Source organism: Nelumbo nucifera, chromosome 2 (genome assembly GCF_055504915.1).
Source record: "Nelumbo nucifera cultivar China Antique chromosome 2, China Antique-T2T, whole genome shotgun sequence".
Lineage (NCBI taxonomy): Eukaryota > Viridiplantae > Streptophyta > Magnoliopsida > Proteales > Nelumbonaceae > Nelumbo > Nelumbo nucifera.
Genome location: NC_142650.1, coordinates 42,246,238 through 42,267,468, shown reverse-complemented (window position 1 = coordinate 42,267,468; position 21,231 = coordinate 42,246,238). Strand labels below are relative to the sequence as shown.

At 38.5% G+C, this 21,231-nt stretch overlaps 1 protein-coding gene and 1 long non-coding RNA gene across 8 annotated transcripts; one reads left to right on the top strand and one right to left on the bottom strand.

The window, feature by feature from the left end:
• Nucleotides 1-1,408: 1,408 nt before the first annotated feature.
• On the bottom strand, nt 1,409-4,381 carry LOC104599299 (uncharacterized). Its single transcript, XR_735503.3, has 3 exons — nt 4,245-4,381; nt 1,763-1,840; nt 1,409-1,613 (listed from the first exon to the last, which is right to left on the bottom strand). It is a non-coding gene; the product is annotated as an uncharacterized LOC104599299 (long non-coding RNA).
• On the top strand, nt 4,230-20,712 carry LOC104599300 (glycine-rich RNA-binding protein 2, mitochondrial-like). Of its 7 annotated transcripts, none has more exons than XM_088898775.1 (7): nt 4,263-5,006; nt 5,092-5,128; nt 5,546-5,599; nt 11,228-11,349; nt 20,053-20,121; nt 20,214-20,320; nt 20,413-20,712. In XM_088898775.1, exons 4-7 carry the CDS (start codon nt 11,253-11,255, stop codon nt 20,461-20,463), a joined length of 324 nt encoding a protein of 107 aa, XP_088754901.1. In that variant the 5' UTR covers nt 4,263-5,006; nt 5,092-5,128; nt 5,546-5,599; nt 11,228-11,252; the 3' UTR covers nt 20,464-20,712. The 7 variants fall into 7 exon arrangements, with proteins under 7 accessions (XP_088754899.1, XP_088754902.1, XP_088754903.1 ...); XM_010261784.3 differs by having other exon boundaries at nt 5,080-5,128; XM_010261785.3 differs by having other exon boundaries at nt 4,271-4,904; nt 5,080-5,128.
• Nucleotides 20,713-21,231: the final 519 nt, after the last annotated feature.

The following is a 21,231-nucleotide window of genomic DNA, read 5'->3' as shown; positions in this document are numbered from 1 at the left end:
TTTACAAGACGATCTTCTTTGTCTCTTTCTTTGATTGCATGTATGTTTAGCTCTGTCTCAAAGTGGAACTTTGGACTCGATTTTCTGATTTTTTTTCATTGGCTTTTCTAGTTTAGTGGATTTACCGCCAAATTTTTGTGTTTAAGGTCACTTTGGATTTATCTTTCAAGGTTTTGGAATCCCTTGCAATGTCCACCCTTTTCATGACTATGACTACAAAGTTATTTTGTTTAATTATTGACATCTAGAAAAAATGACCTGGAAACGAAATCGTTCTGGCAACTGGTTTCTAGTTCGATGGTTCGACCGTTTGATTCGAATGGATGGTCCATTTTGACAACAAAAATAAAAAAAATAAAAAATGGACAAAAACTGTTGAATGGGTCAACGGGTCGTTGACTGATTCAACGATTTTTGGCTAGGGACTGAGTTTGGAGTTAAACGGAACCGGTTGCTTGGACGGTTCTTGGGCCAAGCAGTCCTACTGTCGGGGTCAACTGGGTGGTTCTTGGGCCAAACAGTCCTACTGTCGGGGTCAACTGGGTGGTTATTGGCTGTGGACTTAAAAAGCAAACTCTCTCTCTCTCTTAACAAATAAATTGGTTGTAGCTTGGTGGTTTTTGTAGTTATTATTTACATAAGTGGTGAAGGTTTAAATCACATTATATGCATGTTATTTTTACACAAGCGGCAAAGCCATTTGATTATGTCCGGATTTCGGGTTTGACCAAACCACTTAGGTTCAAACTAGTCAAACCAGCCTAAACCACTTAGGTTCAAGGGTGGTTGAATTGTTTAGATCTGGATCAATTCGGTTGGACCAGATCGGACTGGATCGGTTCAGTCAATGGTGGATTGACTTGGACTGGACCATATCAAGTTTGTGCACGAGTTCAAGACCGGACCAGCTGGCCCGAACCAGGTCAATGAAGCTAAATCGGGTTGGTCCAGATTCGGGTTGGGTCGTGTGAATATTTGTCGGTTGGACGGTCTAGATCGGACAAAGCACGTGGAGGCTGAATCATCCGGTCCAAAACCGTTCCGGACTCGGGTCGACTCGGATCGACTTGTACCGGGTCAAGTCAGAGTGTGCGAATATTGGTTGGACTGGATGACCCAAGTTGGACAGAGCAAGCGACACTGAACCATCCCGCCCGGGGTCTATTTCGGATTCAGGTCGACCCGGATCTGTATATGCTGGATTGGGTTCGCATTGAACCGATTCAAACTCAAGTCAAATTGATTTGGATTTATGTTGGGTGAAGTGTATTGATCCAAAACAAAAGTAAATTTAATCAATTATTAATAGAAAATTAATGCATTAATTATAAACTATTTAATTCAAATAAAGAAAATAAAAAAAAGGCTAAGTAATTAATAGTTATGTGTATAATGATTAGCCCTGTAAGTGGCAATTGGTATTCTGTAACTTAATCTTGCCCTAGCTTGAAGGGTGTAACTTTACCCTTTTACCATTAGTATCAAACATAAACACGGAGAATACAAAATAACAAGTCATATGAGTTGGTAAGCCTTCTTCGAATTGAACTTTCTACCAACACACGCCGTAGCAAAATCTTGTTGAAGCTTAAGATGGAACCTTGTTGAATCTCCTTTACAAAATGAGAAAATAACATTCAACCGATGATTGATCAATTGATTGTGAAAAAAAAAAATTAAATAAAGAGAGAGCGAACAAGTGATTGTTTTTAGAATTAGCATTTGAGTTTTTTTATGTAGACAAAATGTAATACATACGTACCTCGATATTGGGGTTTAGGGAGAGAACAAGGAAGGCGTATAATGACAAAGAATTGATTGGAATTAGACAAAGACATCCCTAGAGGTTCAAGAGGAAGATTTGTTAGAAATCATAAAAGTAGCAAGCAACAATACACTAAGAAAATGAACAATTGTGATAATAAACATCAAACAACGAGAAGAAGAAGATTGAAAGAGTATTGCATATCTTATGGTTCAAATATGGAAGGGGGAATATAAATTAACATTGAACTTAAAAAAATAAAAAAAGGTCAAAACTGTTGAACGGTTCAACTGCTCGGGTCAGCGGTGTGCTGATCAAATCAATGTTTTTTGACAAAAAATCAGTTTTAGGGAAAAAATGGAATCGGTCACCTAACTGGTTCCCAGTTTTTCCGGTCCGACCATCCGAACTGGTCCAATTTTGAAAACCATGATTTTAATAACATTAAAAATGGTAAGTGTTAATAAAAAAAATAAAGAATATTATTATGTTTTAGTTTTTAAGTAAAAATTATTCACACGTGTAAGAACCAAGAGATGAGAAGCCTTCGTGTGAACATTGTGGAGCAAGACCCTTCACCTCTCCTATTTCTTATTTATTATATAGATATAGATAAGTAGATATTGTTATGTGATTTAAAGTAACTTGTATCTTTCATACTTTAGATAGAATTTGAACGAATTTTTTCGAGGTTTAGGATTGATAGGTGCTTGGTAAATGGTAGTGTGCCTTAAGCAAAGGAGTACTTGGTAGTGTCCAAGCCCAACTACCTAAGCAAGGGCAAAATATAAGGCTTTACACCCAGGCAGGTCAGGTCCAGACCAAAACTCCAACGTACAAGCGTAACCTAAAAACTTGGGCCAGACTTGGGGCCCAGGTCCATTTCGTTTTCTCTGCCCCTATTTGTAGATTGGGCAAATTTCTAAAACTATTTTATCGTTTAGTTAACCCATGGATTTGAAACTAAAGAGAGGCTGGTTCAGATATAAAAAAAGTTGCAAACTTGGCACCCTCCACTTTGATGATTTGCAAACATAGCAGCTAAGACTGCCAAGGTCACTGAGAAATCCTAGACTCTATCTTTTGTCGAAGAAAAGCTACAGCCATGGCAGGCCCAGTGGCGTGGGTGCACACGACAAACCCAGGATGGTGATGCATAGCACTAGGCAGAGCGCATCCTGACCGTCCGCTCGTAACTAATTCCAGCAAATTCAGTTATAAATAAATGACATCACTATGAGGTAATCCATCTTGGCATTTACTGTTCTAAGCTCTCTAGCTTTCTAGTGACCTCATCTGAGTTACTCCACTTAGTCCTCGTTTGATCACTTATCGTTCTCTTTATTAACTTGATCGTTGGAGTCTCTACCCCTGGGATAACACTTGGGGCCTTTGACGTGCCTCTTCCTCCAAAGGTCCGACTTACAGACCCTCGACTCTATCAGCCTTTAGACACATCAGCCCTCAGCCACGACAGACCTCGGCTAATGGAAGGGTAATTACATTGTTGCCCTTGACCCATCCTAGGCCTAGCAACAATTGTCATCCAAAAATTAGAATATTTCGTCTTTTTTAGGTGTTTCACATAATTCTTTTTTGACTTGGGTTTCTTAAAGATACTCATCAGAAACTTCCTTGTAGATTATCTCTTAGATACTTAGATTTGAAAGGAACCCCAGTTTTTGTTAGTGCTTAACGAACGCCCGTTAAAGAAAGACAGGTCTATGCAATTTTCAGAACCATCTTGTAGAACCGGTTATGTTATCTTGTAGAATTGGCTTAAAATGAGATTTAGAGTAGAAAGGTTTCAATTAGATTTTATTTTGAAAATTTGAGGAATAGTAAAGGATAAATTTGACATTTTATTTTTTTCTTAGTACTTAATGACAATGTCAATTTTAAAAAAACTTGGGGTACTTTAAGACAATATATAAACATTAATGCTATGTTTGGTTTGAAGTAAAATGTAGAAAAATGAAGGAAAACATTTACAAACCTTGTATTGGTTTCCCAGTCTTTCCCTTCCTTTTCCTTCAAACCAAACATGGACTAAGGGTAAAAATAGTCAATTAACTAAAATATACGTATAATTCAAGATATTTGCCCTTTTATTTTACTCAGATTAATTTGGATTTGCTTTAAGAGAGTGCGCCTCACATAGTCACACCAACCTTAAAGAGTGACAAGATCTGCTCCTCACAAATGGGCACTTCACAGATACATCCACCATGCATTGGGAACATTTCCCTTGAATAATAACCAAATAAGTACGAAAAATGTTCCCAATACGCGTGTGAAGCGCCGGTTGTGAGGAGCAGATCCGGTCCGGTCTCACTTACAGTTACAGGTCATTGAAGCCGTCCGGAACATGTTTCCATGAATGATAACGTCAAGTACGAGTTGCGATGAATAAAACGTATCGGATATACAATTTTATGTACTTAAGAAATGTAAATAAAGATAAATTGCAAATTAGTACCTGTAATTCTCCCGCTCTCTACTGCTGCCGTTCACGATTTTAAGCGCTCTCTGTCTCTCCTCCTCCTCCTCCTCTCTCTCTCCTCTTTGTCTTTCAAAATTAAGCCAACTTCCAGATCTTCAAGACTTAAACTTCCCTCCACAATCAATATCGAATCTATCCAAAGATACCTTTTTTGGATCTCAAGCTTAGCCCTTTACTATTACAAAGTAAAATCTGAGCTTGAAAGACCAGAGAAAGAATTTGTCAAGAAATGCTCTTGCTCCATTGACGGATCTTCATCGTCTCCCGTTCGTTGCTGTCTGTCATCTCAATCGATTAAAGACGAGGAAGAAACCGTAGAATAGAAACGATTCTTTGCTGCCGGAAGTCTAAGGGCATGTTTGGTTCACTGTTAGTGGCTTCATTTCTTATGGAGTATGAAAGAGAATGGGCAAGAATGAATGAAATATAAGTGTTTGGATAACCATTTCTTGCCGCAGGACTCATTCTTCCCAGAATGAAACTTGGGTCTCGGACTCTCTCGGGCAAAAAACATAACATATTTTGCGACACGAAAAATATTCGTGCCCCATTTTACCGGCCCATTTTTTTTGTTTGAAGTGTTTGTAACTCTCGAGTACTCAACTGAACCGTCGTCCCCCCCTCTCTCTGTACAAGGTAAAATCGATCTGCTAAGATCGATCTCAACCTTTGAAGCTTATCAAGATCGATTTCTCTTCTTCTTCTTTCTGTGCACCGAGCACGAAGCTAACGGTGAAGGTAAGTTGGATACCTCCTCCTCCTCCTTCTTCTTCTTATCTATTTCTTGCTCTGTTTTTTCCCCTTTTCCTAGGTCGACCACCAGTCTCGGCCCTGTAACCATTAAGAGCAAGCAGAAGAAGGTATTTCATCAATCTTTGTCTCTTCATTTTTTTTTCTTTATTGGTATTTGTGTATTAGATCATTCTGGAGTTTTTTTCCTATCTGGTCAAAAGGGGCATCGATTAAGCAAGCCCCTTTTGATTTTCTTATGGGATATCCATGTTCTACTGTTTGTTTTTTGAGTTGATAGCGAACATTATGAAGAACTTGAGCAAGTAGTCATTCTGATTTCCTTATCTGGTCACATGGCTATTGTTGATTTGTTTTTTATTTTATTGTTTTTATTTGTTGATCAGGAAAATTTTATTGTTTTTATTCTATTATTTACATTCTGCAAAAAATTGTCCAAAATTAATCCTCATCAAATCTAGTTTGGTAACTACGTACTTATTAATGTCAAGCTAAACTTATTGATTTTGGTGCCGAAATCATGTTAGAACAAGGGCTCACCTGCTGGAGCTTCAACAGCATCAGTTGCACTCGTAAGTCAGGTAAGCTCAAACACATGGCTTACAAAATTATATTGCTAGTTTTCTTCTCTATTATCTTTTTCCTATACACTACCTACTTTTTCTTTTGCATCTTTCTCCTTCATGATTATCATTTTTATATGTCACCTTTATCATTATCATTATAGTTCAGTTTGTTTTTAGTTACTGATCAAGGAAAGAGTAAAAACTTAAAATGATTATTGGTAACAAAGATAACTTTATCAAATTAAATATTACTTCTCTACAAACTGACTTTTGGTTGGTCTTTAGTTGCTTTAGTGTCATTTGCAATGATTATATGTTTAATGCCATTTCAAAAAAAAAAAAAAAACTACGATTCTGATAAAGAAAATAACAGTATCAAATCCATGACTGTGTGGACTTTTGGGTCTTTAGTTGCTTTAGTATCAAATCTTGCTGAATAAAGGTGACGAAGTTTGGTAAGTGATACTGATACATTCATGAAGATGGAATCAGGGAGGTTGTGTGGACTTTTGGGTCATTATTGGCAGAGATGGTAAGGCTATAAGGGTGAAGGCTTTGAAAATTGAAATTGAGGGAGAGCCAAATATGAAGGTAGAGTCCATCCATAAACTACATAATCTCAAGCCACAATTTATCCCGTGTCTCAGTCAAAGTTTCTTTTCCTGTCAACAGAAACTTACATAGTTGATCCTCGATCCCATCACTTCTTCTGGACATGATTTCCATAGAAAACCTCTATTAGATCCCATCACTTCTTCTGGACATGATTTCCATAGAAAACCTCTATTAGATCCCATACTTCAAAGAAAAATGAAAAAAAAAGGACTATTTGGGGGGTTGCAGATCACTGTATTTGATTTTGTCTTCATTCCAAACTTCCATTAAATGGACCAAATTCTAAAAGCAAAGCCGTAACAATTGGACCATATATGATCTTTCCTATTGATACCAATTGAATGGTTTGGATTCAGTGATTCCAAGGCCAGGAACCATGTAACCATCATTCATTTTCATTCATTCTATATAGAAATTTGATTGTTATATATGGAGATGTTAGCCCTTGTATTAACCACTTAATCCATCTTTAAACGTGCAGTGTAATTAGAAGGTAAAAGAAAAGGAGAGAAAATGAAATCTGAGAACCAGAAATTTCAATGTTTAAGACTATATAAATATTATATTCCTTTTGCCTCTCTGGTACAAATTTATATGTCTGCATTTCATCATCTCAACATCGGAAAGAAGACATAATTAGAAGGAGACATGGGTAGGTAATAAGTACTCTGGTGAAGCAAAAGATACTACTGTCAAATAACTAAAACTGGAATAAAAGAGGTGACACCTCCAGACTTGCACTGATTTAAAGCACTTCAATTGAGTAAAAATGGTATATAAAGGGAAATCCCATGCTATGCTATCTTCCTCTTGAAATTTGTCTATCCCCTCCAAGTCTCCAACCGCCATGGTATATAAAGGATAATGGTTTTTTACTTTCTCTTTTCCTTTTGCCATTGTTCTCAAAAATACTTCCAGGAAGAAGCTAATCTCTGCAACTCTCTGTTGTTCTTTGCTCTGTTCTCAAAAAGTTCTAGTTCGTTGCTTGGGATACATCTCACAAAATCCTGGTAAACATTATAAACCTTGCTGAAATTTCACACCTGGTTATACATCAGGACCCAACACATGCATCTATTGCCCCATTACTTTCAGCTTCTTCTTCTCATTAAAGCTAGGATTATGGACTAAACTTGGACGGCAGCACTGTGTGATTTCAGTGCAAAACCTTGTATTTTTGTTTTTTTTTTTCTTTTTTGGGATTTTAAGCCTATAAAAGATAAAACAGACAATTTATTGTATTTACTGAATCTCCTTTTAGTATCGTGTTTGTCCATAGCTGCTATCCCAACCATAAAAGCAGATTTTGTATTAGTAAAGCATTGATAGATCCGATGCCTCAACTACATGGCATATACTTAGTCCATGTATTTCTATTTTTTTTAGTAAATTAAATCTTTATTGAGTTTAAAAGGGGGTTAAGTGAGGTTGTACAAAAAGAATGTATCAGAAAATAACCAGCCGCTATAGCTACTACATATATCCACAAACTTCATGTATTTAGCCAATAAAAGTTGAGTATCGGGTGTTCAGTTCTGAAAGACTCGGCATATTTTTTGATGTGGGCGCTTTATTGGGAAGACATATCACCGCCAGCAGCAGCAGTAAAGGGAGCAAGATTTGCTGATTCTCATCTTATCTAATTCCAGCTAGATACAATTCTTATCTTATCAGTTCAGTAGGATAGATTAAGGGAGTCTTATCTTATCTTATCAGTTCAGTCTTATCTTATCTTATCTTATCAGTTCAGTCTTATCTTATCTTATCTTATCAGTTCAGTAGGATAGATTAAGGGAGTCTTATCTTATCTTATCAGTTCAGTAGGATAGATTAAGGGAGTCTTATCTTATCTTATCAATTCAGTCTTATCTTATCTTATCAGTTCAGTAGGATAGATTAAGGGAGTCTTATCTTATCTTATCAATTCAGTCTTATCTTATCTTATCAGTTCAGTAGGATAGATTAGTAGGGAGTCTTCCTAATTAGCAAGGAGTCTTCCTAAAAGTAGGACTCTTATCTCTTGTAATCTCCTATTTAAGGAGCTGATATTATTCAATAAAGGCATCGAAAATTTCAGTCAAGAAAGAGAGCAAGGAGAGTTAGGTGATCTCTTGGACAAATCACCATTAGGGCGCCAAGATAGGTTCATCAAGAGCAGGGAGGAACAAGGGAAAACAGGAGGTTTTCCCCATGGACCGACCCGTGACGAGATCCTATTCTCGGGCCCATAACAATTTGGTATCAGAGCAAGGCGTCATGGGTGACCTTGAGCAGTTGAAGACTAGGGTTCAGGATCTGGAGCTCAAGATCGTGGAAAACAACACGAAGGTGCGCGAGATCAAGGACGACGTCCGAGAATTAAGGCGCTTGATGGAGCTGTACTTTTCCAGCAAGGAAAGGAACCCGGAAGGGGCTGCAACCACAACCGGCCGCCGACCAGACGTGGCAGAATCGTCGGGCGAGCAGTAGGTCGTTGCCCTAGCGTAGGTTAGCAACACCCCGAATGTTCCGATTAAGCAGGAATCCGGTGTTGTCGAGGTGTTGCAGAATCTTGGGATTGCATATCTTCAAGTTGTTGCAGGTGTTGGGGCAAGTGCTGGTGAAGGAGCTTGTATGCCTCATGTTGCGGTTGCAAATGTTGCAAAAGAGTGTTTGTTAGTTGCAGTTAGATCAGATCCTAGGGCTGCACATATCTGGGTGAATCTTGCTAATGCATACTATTGAGCTGGTGATCATAGAAATGTTGGAAAGTGCCTGGAGAAGGCAGCAAAACTGGAGCCTAATTGCATGTCAACTCGATATGCTGTTGTGCTTCATCGTATCAAGGATGCAGAAAGGTCTGCGAATGAAATGGCTTCAATACTCAGAGAAGGGGACTCTGCAACAATTGAGCTTCGGATAGCATGGGCAGGACTTGCCATGGTTCACAAGGCTCAACATGAAATGGAACTGGACATAATGATTTGACGGAAATGGAAGAGCGGGCTCTATACACTCTAAAGCAGGCAATAGAAGAGGATCCAGATGATGCGGTTCAGTGGCACCAGCTTGGCCTTCACAATCTTTGTACTCTACAGTTCAAGACATCTCAGAAGTACCTTAAGGCTGCAGTTGGCCGCGACAAAGAATGCAGCTACGCATGGTCAAATCTTGGTATCTCACTACAGCTGTCTGAGGATGAGCCATCTTCATTGGAATCCGATCCAGGAGGGCAAAATCATTCCACCTATCCGGGATTTCTTTGACTGTGTTTCAAGACACCCATCCTGAATTCGAGCTTGAGGACAAGCTCGTAGTCCAGGAGGGGAGTAATGATGTGGGCGCTTTATTGGGAAGACATATCACCGCCGGCAGCAGCTGTAAAGGGAGCAAGATTTTTTGATTCTCATCTTATCTAATTCTAACTAGATACAGTTCTTATCTTATCAGTTCAGTAGGATAGATTAAGGGAGTCTTATCTTATCTTATCAGTTCAGTCTTATCTTATCAGTTCAGTAGGATAGATTAATGGAGTCTTATCTTATCTTATCAATTCAATAGGATAGATTAGTAGGGAGTCTTCCTAATTAGCAAGGAGTCTTCCTAAAAGTAGGACTCTTATCTCTTGTAATCTTCTATTTAAGGAGCTGATGTTATTCAATAAAGACATCGGAAATTTCAGTCAAGAAAGAGAGCAAGGAGAGTTAGGTCTTGGACAAATCACCATTAGGGCGCCAAGATAGGTTCATCAAGAGTAGGGAGGAACAAGGGAAAACATTTTTCCTCATAATTTTATCACTAAATTAATTTAAAATCATATACAGAAAGACAAAGCAATGGGATAATGGTTGCTATAAAAATAAGAAGATTAATGTTGTCCTTCATTTTACACGTGCTTTTTACAAATGTAATAACAGTCTACCACCATAGACCTAATGCTGTTATTATCTGTTTTACCTACCATATTCAAAATCAAGGAATTTAAAGAAAACTATGGTACAAATATTTGCTGAATCACTTGCAAGGCATGGAGTCCCTAGGGAACAAATGTTTTGGGGTGTAACATTTGGGGGAAGTTTGTAAGAAGATTGAAATGTAAGGGTGTTAAGTAGTGTGGACTAACCTAACAGAGATACTTATATCTTGTACATTATTTTTTCTATGAAAATCAATAAAGCCAACTATTTCCAATAAAAAAACTAGTTTTGAAGATATTCCAGCATATGAAAGAACAACTTGATTTGAACAGAAAGCAGGAAATACTAATAAGAGCAGAATTCCTGGCTATCCACCAAGGTCTAACTTCTAAGAATAAGGAGGGACCTAAACTATCATCCGCTGTTGGTAGAGAGATTCAAAGGTCATAGTGGGATAGCTTTGTGGAAACAACATGGTACCATGGCAGTATTGACATATTGTGAGAGAAATCAAGCACATATCATGAGAAGTGGAAGCCAACTTCACATGGTTCAGCAAACTTGTAATAATTTGGCAGATAGTTTGGCTAAACAAGGGGTAAATATAGCACAGATGTTCCAGGGAGTTGTCCCAAGGGATTTAAATAAGTCCCGAAAACTGAAAAAGAAAGATAATGGGTTAGGTAGCAGAGCTACCCTAAATTTGAGATATGGGATACCTGGATTACCTCTTGTACATACCATTCTTTTCCAACAATTAATAAAAAGTTCCAGTTATTGATAAAAAGCACACTATTAACTATTTGTTGAATTGTATTGCATTTTCACATTTTCCCTTTGGTGAATTTCACACCATCTCTAATTTAAATGATATATTCAACTACTCCTTAAAACTAAAAGATTATTCCTTGGACATGGTTTTGTCTATCATTCGGTCAGATAATTGATTCCAAGAAATTGGTTGCTGCCAAACGTGATTCTGTTTTTGAGAAACATGAATCAAATGATTGTGCCAAACAAGACTGGTGATTCTCAGGATGAAAATTCTTAGAATCTATTCTTTTCTGAAAGGATTATGAGAATGAGAATCTCCAGAATTGATGCCAAACGGGGCCTGACTATCTCGTTTCAGGTCGGGGATTGCAGGTCAAGGTATTATGCAGTGCTTGAGGATCAAACATGCGTCATGGGCTTTTCATACTGCAAATAGATGGCTGATCTCACGAGGCTCCTGTAGTAAGTTGTTTGTTGGAGGTATAGTGCTCCATTCTTCCTGTTTCAACATCAATGGTTGAACTAAATTACACAGTTCTTTGCAGATGTTATGTCTTCGTTTTATCGAATGAGTTCTATAATTTTTTTTTGGATTTCCACTATATAATTAATAAGCATCTATGATTAACATTGGTGCTGCTCCTCGTTGATTTTATCATTTGCATTTCACATTTGTCCAAATTTAATGTTGCTTATATAGTTGAATACATAAAGATGTTAATGCATATTTTGCACAAAACCTCAATTTCATACTCTTATTCATTAATTTTCTTTCCTTTTCCTTTTCTTAGTTTTTTAATGATAACAACAGAGTAAGCTTTTATACATGTTTCGTCTACTGGACTGCTTTGATGGATATTGACAATTTGGCTAGGAAAACGAGAACACCTTTGGTGATTCAGCAATGGATATTCCATAGTGTTGTTGGTGGTTAAAATTTACTTCCGAAAGTCCATGATGCCATTTGTTTTCATCTTTGAATACTTAAGCTCTCCTAGTTCCTTCCAGTCGCATTTGATTCCTGATCTGAGTTTAGGATGTAACTTGACTTCCCTCCCTTTTGAGGTGGAGATCATTAGGTACCTCGTACCTATGGCTTGTGCTTTTTTGTTCCTTTTAGGAATAACAGGACAGAAACTCATCCTTTGCAAAATCAATGCAATAGAACCCATCATCACTTTACAGTGATGCAAAATCCGTAGGAGGATTTTGCACTTGTTGTCTGATCGTATCTGATGGTGTGCGATCTAATAGTTCCTTGCTAGAGGACAACTCAAACGTCGGGCTGATGAGGTCGGCGGGCTGAGCTGCAAGAGAACCGTGTGAAAGTACCTGGAGTGGACACTATGATGCTTAAGTCAACGATGAGTAGAAGAAAGCAAGAGAGCTAGAATGCAAGAGAGTCTGGGTGCACAATCGTGCATACCTTCTGTGGTTGAAGGAGGTGCCTTTTTATATAGGCATGGGTAGTCATTAGGTCTCATGCAGTGGGCACTCCAATGCTTAAGTCAACGATGAGTGGAAGGAAGCAAGAGAGCTAGAATGCAGGAGAGTCTGAGTGCACATTGCGCATACCTTTTGTGGTTGAAAGAGGTGCCTTTGTATAGGCATGGGTAGTTATGGGTCTCACGTAGCGCATTCGAGATCTCCGGAAGGATGTGGCTTATCGGCCCGCCACGCTAGGAGGTGGTTTATGTGGATAGCGATAAGGCTTATCCGATTATCTCCAAAGCGGGCGGTGCAGAAGTTAACTCTATCGGTCAGGTGACGTGATCCTGGAAGACTCAAAGACGATAAGTTGCACGCAACGGAATCCATCGCCACTTCACATAGGTCGCCACCTTGTGCCTCGACCAGGTCGGTGAGTGTCCTTGGCGGGTGGTCGACCCTTCTGCTGAGGCCCCTGGTCTGATCTTGCCAAGGTCGTCGGTTTGCTCCGCCGAGGTTGTTGGCACACACCATCGAGGTGTGTACGTTGCATGAGGCCATGCCTTCCTTGACCCTAGCCAAGGTACCGAGGTGATATTGAGCATCCGAAGTGTGTCCAAGGTGGCTTTGAGGTGATTCCGAGGTGAATCCAACTAATTTGGTAAGTACACGTCATTGCCTACGTGGCGCTGAGGTGTTATGCAATGGTTCAGGAGTGCCACGTGGTGCGATGTCACTGGAGGGCCAAATTACCCCTCATCAATTGCCCCCACTCATGAGTCGAAGTCGGTTCGGTGAAGGGAGTAGCATGTTGTAGATTCTGGCCCAAAGTGGCTTGGTTCAGCTGGTTCGGTGGCAGTGGCCCGATTCTCTCGCCCGAACCGGTCTGATAGGTCATGTTGGGCGTGCAGGCCTCACGTGGCAAATTCAAGTTTTTAATTAGGCACGCTGATGGCTTAGCGGCTTAAAGTAGTGTTAAGAGTTTCAGGACACTTTAAACGTTAATGAACTTTCAGGACACTTTTCTCTTGTTTTCTTCCACTCATTGCTGATTTAGGCATCGGAGTGCCCACCCCGGGTACTCTAACACTTTTCTATTGCAATTTGGCCCACTGACCTCATCAGCCCAACGCCTGAGCTGTCCTCCAGCAAGGAGCTACCTGATCACACACCATCAATATCATTTTCTTAACCTCTAAGAGTTTGTAGGCTATTGAGTAAACATTCTTTCAATGTCTCCAATAAATAAGCTATTGTTTTTGTTCAGAATGTGGACCATGAAATCAATAGACATTTGTATGTGCCTTAAGCCTTAAAAGTTCATTTCTCTGCCTCATGTTTTTGCCAAACCTGTCAATTCATATCATGCTATACTTTGACATTCAAATCTGTCAATGAAACAGACTAGTTATATACTTCATTAGAATTTCTTGAAATAGGTCTTGACACCTTCATCCATATTCAGAGCCACCAAGTGGTTTGCACTTCGAGTGTATGTTTAAACAGGAAGTAGAAGACACCCTCCCCTTGCAGATATCCTTATGGGGTTTGAGTAGGACAAACTCTTCTTGTGCAGAGGGAACTATCAAGACCAGGCAAAAGATTCAATAATAGTGTGTGCTACACAATACAACTGAAGTAAAGGGTTTCTCCCATATGCAGATATCCTTGTTACCTTGTAGCTTCAACAGGACATACTCTTTATGTGGAGGGAATTATCAAGACTGGGTTCTGTTGTGTTCATGGCCATTTTTATTGGGTGAAGTATCAAGACCAGGCAAAAGATTCAATAATAGTGTGTGCTACACAATACAACTGAAGTAAAGGGTTTCTCCCATATGCAGATATCCTTGTTACCTTGTAGCTTCAACAGGACATACTCTTTATGTGGAGGGAATTATCAAGACTGGGTTCTGTTGTGTTCACGGCCATTTTTATTGGGTGAAGTATTGGTTCAGGTGACATTACTTGTGAAACATGAAACAATAAAAAAAGAAAGGAAAGATTTGCATGAGATGTGACTGGGAAATGAGTAAATATATGAATGAAAGCTCCTTCATTTAACACAGACTGCATAGAATGTCATCACTTGGTAATACTTTTTAGCTGATTCATTGCCTGTGGTAGAAATCTTTTCTTGTTTGAAGTCATGTGGAACCTAAACTTCTTGGTTACAAATCCCAGGCATTGACACTGGAGTGTTGCGTAGAACAAATAGGGACCTATCGAGGAGGCAACCTTTAGCTCTGGAGCTTTACTGCCATATTAGGACCATGTGTATAAAATGTCTTTATATGTATCTATGTACATACATGCACAATACAATGTATTGTTTGTTTTGCTATTAACTGGCTGCAAAAGGAAGATATTAGTTTGTGGAAGTTCTCGAATGAAAAAAAAAAAGAAGAAAATTTACCAGCTCACTCAAGACATGCAAATTCAGTTTCAGTGGTCCAAGAGGAGTGCCAATTCTTTCGCAGACTATTTAGCTAAACAAGGAGTGGGAAGAGCTAGTTTCTTTTGGGCTGTGTTGTAATGTGATGTTTTACTTTTAGGGTGGGGTAAGAGATTTTACCCCCCTTCCTGTTGTATCTTCTTCCATCTCCTTTTATTAATAAAAGTTTCTGTTATTGATAAAAAAAATACAATGTATTGTTTGCTGGTGCATATCTAAAGGTTTATTGACCAGAAGCTGGGAGCAACATGGGGTAATCACCTTTTTTATAATATTGACCAAATGCATGCTCTTTCATACACATGACAATTGAATCTTGGCCTAAAATGATGATTGTTGATAACTACAAACACTGGAAATGTTTGAAAATAATTTCTCAACCAGACTTGACATTTCTCATCCAATTCATGCGTTAACCTAAGTTTGTCAATTTACTCTTTGGCCTAGAGTTAGTCCTGACCATCTAGGTTCTTGGGAGGGTGGAATGGATACAGACGTGATCTTTGGCCTTTTTTGTTCTCAAGAAGTGGCTACTCTCAGACTTGAACCTATTTTGAGATTTTACCATTGTACCATTGGAAAGTCCTATTAGCTCTTTTTTCTTTTCCTTTCTTCTGTTGGGAAAACCTGGGGTTCTGCTTAAATCATACAAGGAAATTTAAAAATTCATTTTTCCTCATCTAAGAGACGAAGACCCCCTACAAAAGTTGAAAGGAAAAAAAAAAAAAGAACCCAGCCAACAGCCACTTATAACATTAATGCTTTAGATAATATCAATTTTTTCAGACACTGATGTTACACACCCTACCCCTATTGGGACAGTTTTGGTATACCTCTAATCAAGATGGGCTAGGGACTAGGGTTCAGGTTGTAGAATGACACCTCATAATGGCTTTGGGTTTGGGTCAGGTAATGATGTATACCATCCCTGGAAATTTCAAATCATATATTCCCCATAAATTTTCGTGTATACTCAATTTTATTAATGTTTTTTCGTTTTTCATTTTGCCTAGCTCGGCCCCCATGCCCTGTCACCATCCTGGCCCACTATTCACAGGGTGGGGTGGGTTTGGGTTGGAGTTAAGTCTGGTTGATTTGGATTAAGCATATTGACATGCCCAGGCATAGTTGTCAAGGCGACGCCTAGGTGACAAGGCGCCCTTATGGAGGCTTGCCTCGCCCAGTCACCTATATGGTTTTCATATTACCATATCATTTATTGAATGCTCGTATATATTTATTTCATTTTATTGGCCGGTTTTAGTTTATTAACATACACCCTGTTGTATGTTACACTTTTTGGGTTCTAAACATAGACTGAGAAGAGAGAGAAAAGACTGACGACTCAGAAGACCGAGAAGACAGAGAAGACCAACAGAAGAGTTTCCATTGTTTCAACTGACGATTGAGAAGAGAAGACAAAGAAGACCGATGACTGAGAAGGGTTTTTAAGTCGTCCCGTTTTCCTGTATTCTTTCTTACGTTTTTATAAGAAATATTGTTGGAACAAAACAGGGGCTTTGCTGATGCCCCCACCCCTCCTCCTTGGAATGGTCCTATACTCTTATTTTTTTAGTTCTTTTTTTAAAGACTTTTGGGAACAAGACTGGGGCTCTTCTTCTTCGTCCCCTTATTTTTCTCCTTTTTTGTTGCATTCAACCTTGTTATTGGCCTGAGACAAGGTCTCTGCCCCAGTCCAAGTTCTCCTCTTATTTGTGGATTTTTATTTTTTTATTCTTTTTAAGAAAATCTGTTTTGGGAACAAAACAGAGCCCCCTCATTTTTCTCTTTTCCTTGCTGATTTCCTTTTTTTTTTTTGCCTGATACAGGTTAGTAAACATTGATTTAATATATTTAAATGATGTATTTATGATGGCATTTTTATGTTTTTATATGAAATTTATAGTTAGTTACTCATTTGAATGGTTTTTATTGCTAATAGCTTAGGAGAAGTAGGGATCCTTAGATTTTATGCTTTCAGACTCCATCGCTAGGCATCCACCTAGTCACCTGGGTGCTTGGTTTGTGGTATTTTGTTGTGAGGGAAATGTCAACAGTTTCCTTGGGGGCAGCAAACCTTGAAAGTTGAAATCTCATGGATTGCAAGGTTAGCTAACTCGATGGGCTTCACTATAAGTGGCCTTCTGCTTACCTCTGAGGCTTCAAACTCTGCTACCAATTGCTTTGGATGGGGTGCCTGCCTTTCTATTTCAAATCAACTCAACTAAAATTTGTCCCAACTATATGGGGTTGGATACATGAGTCCTTTTATCTATTCCTCTATAAAGTTCCATACCCATTGTTAGTTATGGGCCCTTAAATCATTCCCTATTACTTCTACCCCTGTCCTCTTTTATCTGCCCAAGCTCTTCCAGACCCTTCAACTTGTAATAGATCATTTGGTCTTACTGGTGCTGTAAATGGTCTTATCTGCATGTGACTAAATTATCATAGTCTACTTTCCCTCATTTCATCACCTATTGAAGCTACTCCTAGGTTACTTTGAATAAGTTTATTCTTAACCCTATTGATCCATTGATCCATCCAACACTTGCATTTCTGCTATGCTCATTTTTTGGACATGTTTCTTAACTGCCCAATACTCAGCTCTATACAACATTGTTGAGCCTTTAGCTGTTTTAAAGATTTTCCTTTCATTTGTAGTGGTATTCACCTATCACATACGACTTGAGATGCACCACTCCATTTTGCTCATTTAAGTTCTTGAGTGATGGCCTTCTTAATGTCTCCCTTATTATAGATCATCAAACCAAGGTAATAAAATAAAATAGGTCACATTAAGATATCTCTTAGGGATTGTTTGTTTGCACTGATTGGGCATTCGAAATCTGAAAAGATGAATTCTCATAGGTCTCAGACCGTTTGGTACAATATCTGAGTCTGAACTCTTAATTTTCAAGATGCCTCTTAGTAGTCAAATAGCCATCCACCTCTTAGTCAGCTAAGAAATGTTTTATAACCTTTTGTTCCAAAAAATATGAGCTCACTCTATGATAGAAATGCTTGTCTTTTACTTAGAACCCTACTTTTCTCACACACCATGGCCTCTCTTTGGTTTCTCTTTATTTGGTGGAGCCAATGCTACAAGCAAACAATGTCCTTCCTATTTTCCCCTTTCTTTTTTCTCTTCATCTAAAAAAAACTCATAAATTCGTAGGGCTAAATATGTAAAACAATCTCTAGGACAGAAAGGCAAGAAAGTAAACTTGGCTATTCAGAGTCTAGTGCCACACAACTTTTGTGCTCTCTCAGACATCATGGTTCAGTTTTACCAAATGCCACCTTAGTCTCCAATTCTAAGTGTCCTTAGTTTTCATTCTTATAATTATTAAATTTATGTGGCATATATTCCGATAAAAAATGTATTAGGCCTACTTATTTTAAAACCTCTTATTTGTAAGGCATTTATTCATAAATCTAATTTTTAATCCTCACTCGTTTATCAATCATCCATGTCATCTGCAAACAACAAAAACCATGGGACCTCCTAGATATGTTTAATCAATTCATCCATGACTAGTGTAAACAAATAAGGGCTAAGTGTTGAGCCTTGGTGAAGTTCAATTGGAACTGGAAGTTCTAATGCCTCTCCCCCAAGTGGTTTTATATTAGTCGTTGCAAAACCATATGATGATTTCTCTTCTCTCTAGATCAATTTGGTTTTCTGATATACTTGTTTCATGTCACAACCCTCCCAAAGTTTCATAGTGTATCTCATGAATTTAATACCATGGTAATTACCAAAAGAAATTGAGAGATTTTCTTTAGAGAGACTGGAAAGAGGGAAAGAAATAACACTTGGTGAACTGGAACAAAATTTGCTGGCCCAAATGCCAAGGGGGCTGGGTGTTAAAAGGGTGAAGAATGTTAACATTGCTCTGCTAGGGAAGTGGTTTTGGAGGTTTGGGGAAAATCAAGGAGGGCTGTGGAAAAGAGTGGTGCAGGCTAAATATGGTGAAGGAATTTGGGGCGGGATCCAGGAGCTTCTAGCCAATCCTACAGTGCTCAGTTTGGAAAGGAATTGAAAAGGCATATAATATGTTTGCAAAAGGAGTGGGATTCAAAATAAGAAATGGAGAATAGGTCAATTTTTGGATGTATGGTGTGGAGATGGTTCTTTTGGCTGAGAGTTTCCCAGTTTTATTTGAAGTTGCAATGGATAAAGAAGTCAAAGTTGCTGACTGCTTGCAGATTCAAGATGGTAATGTGATCTGGGCCCCACAATTCAGGAGGAATTTAAATGATTGGGAAGTGAATGGGTGGCCGGCATTGCTACAGCAGTTGTATAATATGCTGGTGGAGGCTGACAGGTCTGACAGGAAGAGTTTGGAAGTGGGACAAGACTGGAGGTTTCACAGTTATAAGGTTTTGGACAATGTAGAAGGATAATCAATCCCAGTTCACATCATGTGGAGTAAAAATGTGCCTTCAAAATCTTTCTTTGTATGGACTGCTTACCTTAGCAGAATATTCACCAGCGGAAAGGCTTATTGCTAGATTCAGATGGCTGTGTATTGTGGGAAGGACAGCTGGAAACAGTGAATCATCTCTCGCTGCACTGCAGTTTCTCTCATGGGATTTGGAGCAGCATTTCAGGTTTATTTGAAGTACAAAATTGCTGCCCAGGATCAATTGAGGAGTTGGTATGAGGTTTGAGGGTGGAAGGGCTAGTAAAAGAGGAAAGCTCCCAGCAGTGGTATCTTGGTATCTTTGGCAAGAGAGGAAAGCTAGGGTCTTCAAAAACAAGTCTAGTTCTGCTGATGCTATTTATCAAAAAAAAAATGGAAAAGATGTTTTCATGGTTGGCTAGTCATAGGTTGTTTAAGGGTGTAGGTTTTGAGTTTTTTGTACATGACAATCTTTTTGTAAAGCAGGGTGGGGTGTCAAGGTCAGAGGGGACAGCTTTTTAGGGTCCCTGAGTATATCATCTTGCTGTACTTTCTGTTCATGTTAATACATTTATACTTTACCTTCTCTTAAAAAATCCCATGATAATTACTACAACTTCGTATATCACCTTTCACACTTTCCATTTCCTTCTATCTTAATAAAATGTGCATCTATTGTTAACAAAGGTTAGCAATTTTCCTTGATCTTTTTTGTTAGTCCTAAACTGAGATTTTGAAGACTATACATTAAGAGTGAATTATAGTTATTTTCCTTGATAAAATGTACTTCTATTTATCAAGCAGTTTTCCTTGATCTTTTCCACATTTCATCTTTTTGGTTTTTATTTATCTAAGTTCTTTTGTAAATTATAGTTATTTCTTGAGTTGCAGGCCTTTCTTACGATACCAATGAAAGTGTCCTGAAGGATGCTTTTGAGAAGTTTGGTGAAATCATTCAAGGTATTTTGAACAGGATCTGAACAGTCTCCGTTTTCTTCAGGTTCTTGATCAGCACAGAAAGTATTTAAGTAAAACATTTTCACATTTTGCAGTTAAAGTCATATGCAATCATAGGACTGCAAAATCTGAAGGGTATGGATTTGTGCACTTTGCTTCAGATGCCGCAGCAAGCATAGCACTTCAAAAGATGGATGGCCAGGTAAAAATTTAAATTATTATGTATCTGTTATATGTCCGATTACCTTGCTTCAAAGCCTTCAATTAACCATTTGATTTCATGCTTTCTCCCAGTTACTGGATGGCAGAAACATTCGTGTCCAGTATGCAAATAAGGGGCGTTGAGCAGGATAAGGCATTGCGGTCTCTGAATCACATCCACTTACATGAAGGCAATTTTTTTAGAACCATTTTGGTAGTTCTTGTATTAATGACCTGAACCATCCGATGAAATTGAGACCATTTGGATAAAGATTGTAGAGGTTCCTAAACAAGAATGAGATACACAAGTTGAGACAATAGTATGATATGCTGTGTTATTTGAAAGGTTCATATATAAATTTCATAATGCAAATTGGAAGTGTTATTGTGATATTTCCCTATCATATCTATACCATGCACTTCTATCCCCATTGATTTTTGTATGCCAAAAAATACTCATCGTCTGTGTTGTTCGAAGAAGCTCAAAAGGTCACATTCAAAGTTCAAAGTATCGATATGTATGGGCCGATACGTATCATGCCGATGGCTTCTTGATACACCCCTCCAGGGACTGTATCGGGTCAGACTGGTTCAGAGGGTAGCCGGGTCTTAAACCCTTCTGAACTGGTTTCAAAAAAAATAAATAAAACCTAAAAAAAATGTACCGATACAGCTTGGTCACATTTCATGATCTTGAATTTGGCTCGATCCACTTCCTACTTTTTTATTTTTGGTGTAGGGGCAGCCTTCAAATCCCATTTGTAAACTTCAGGGGATAGGGGTTGTCAAAAAAAAGAGAGTAATCTCAGGATTGTTTATACGCATGACAATGGCATGCTCTCAATTTTTTTAGCATCGAGAATTGGTATATGTTTATTTTCTCGCATCATAGTTGGGTCTGGCTAGCTCTTC

Bases quoted from the DNA above. Each gene is read 5' to 3' on its own strand.
- LOC104599300 (XM_088898773.1), top strand. From the start codon at position 11,253: ATGCAGTGCTTGAGGATCAAACATGCGTCATGGGCTTTTCATACTGCA. The intron at 11,350-20,052 runs GTATAGTGCTCC...CTTGAGTTGCAG, and splicing joins TAGTAAGTTGTTTGTTGGAG to GCCTTTCTTACGATACCAAT. The intron at 20,321-20,412 runs GTAAAAATTTAA...GCTTTCTCCCAG, and splicing joins TTCAAAAGATGGATGGCCAG to TTACTGGATGGCAGAAACAT.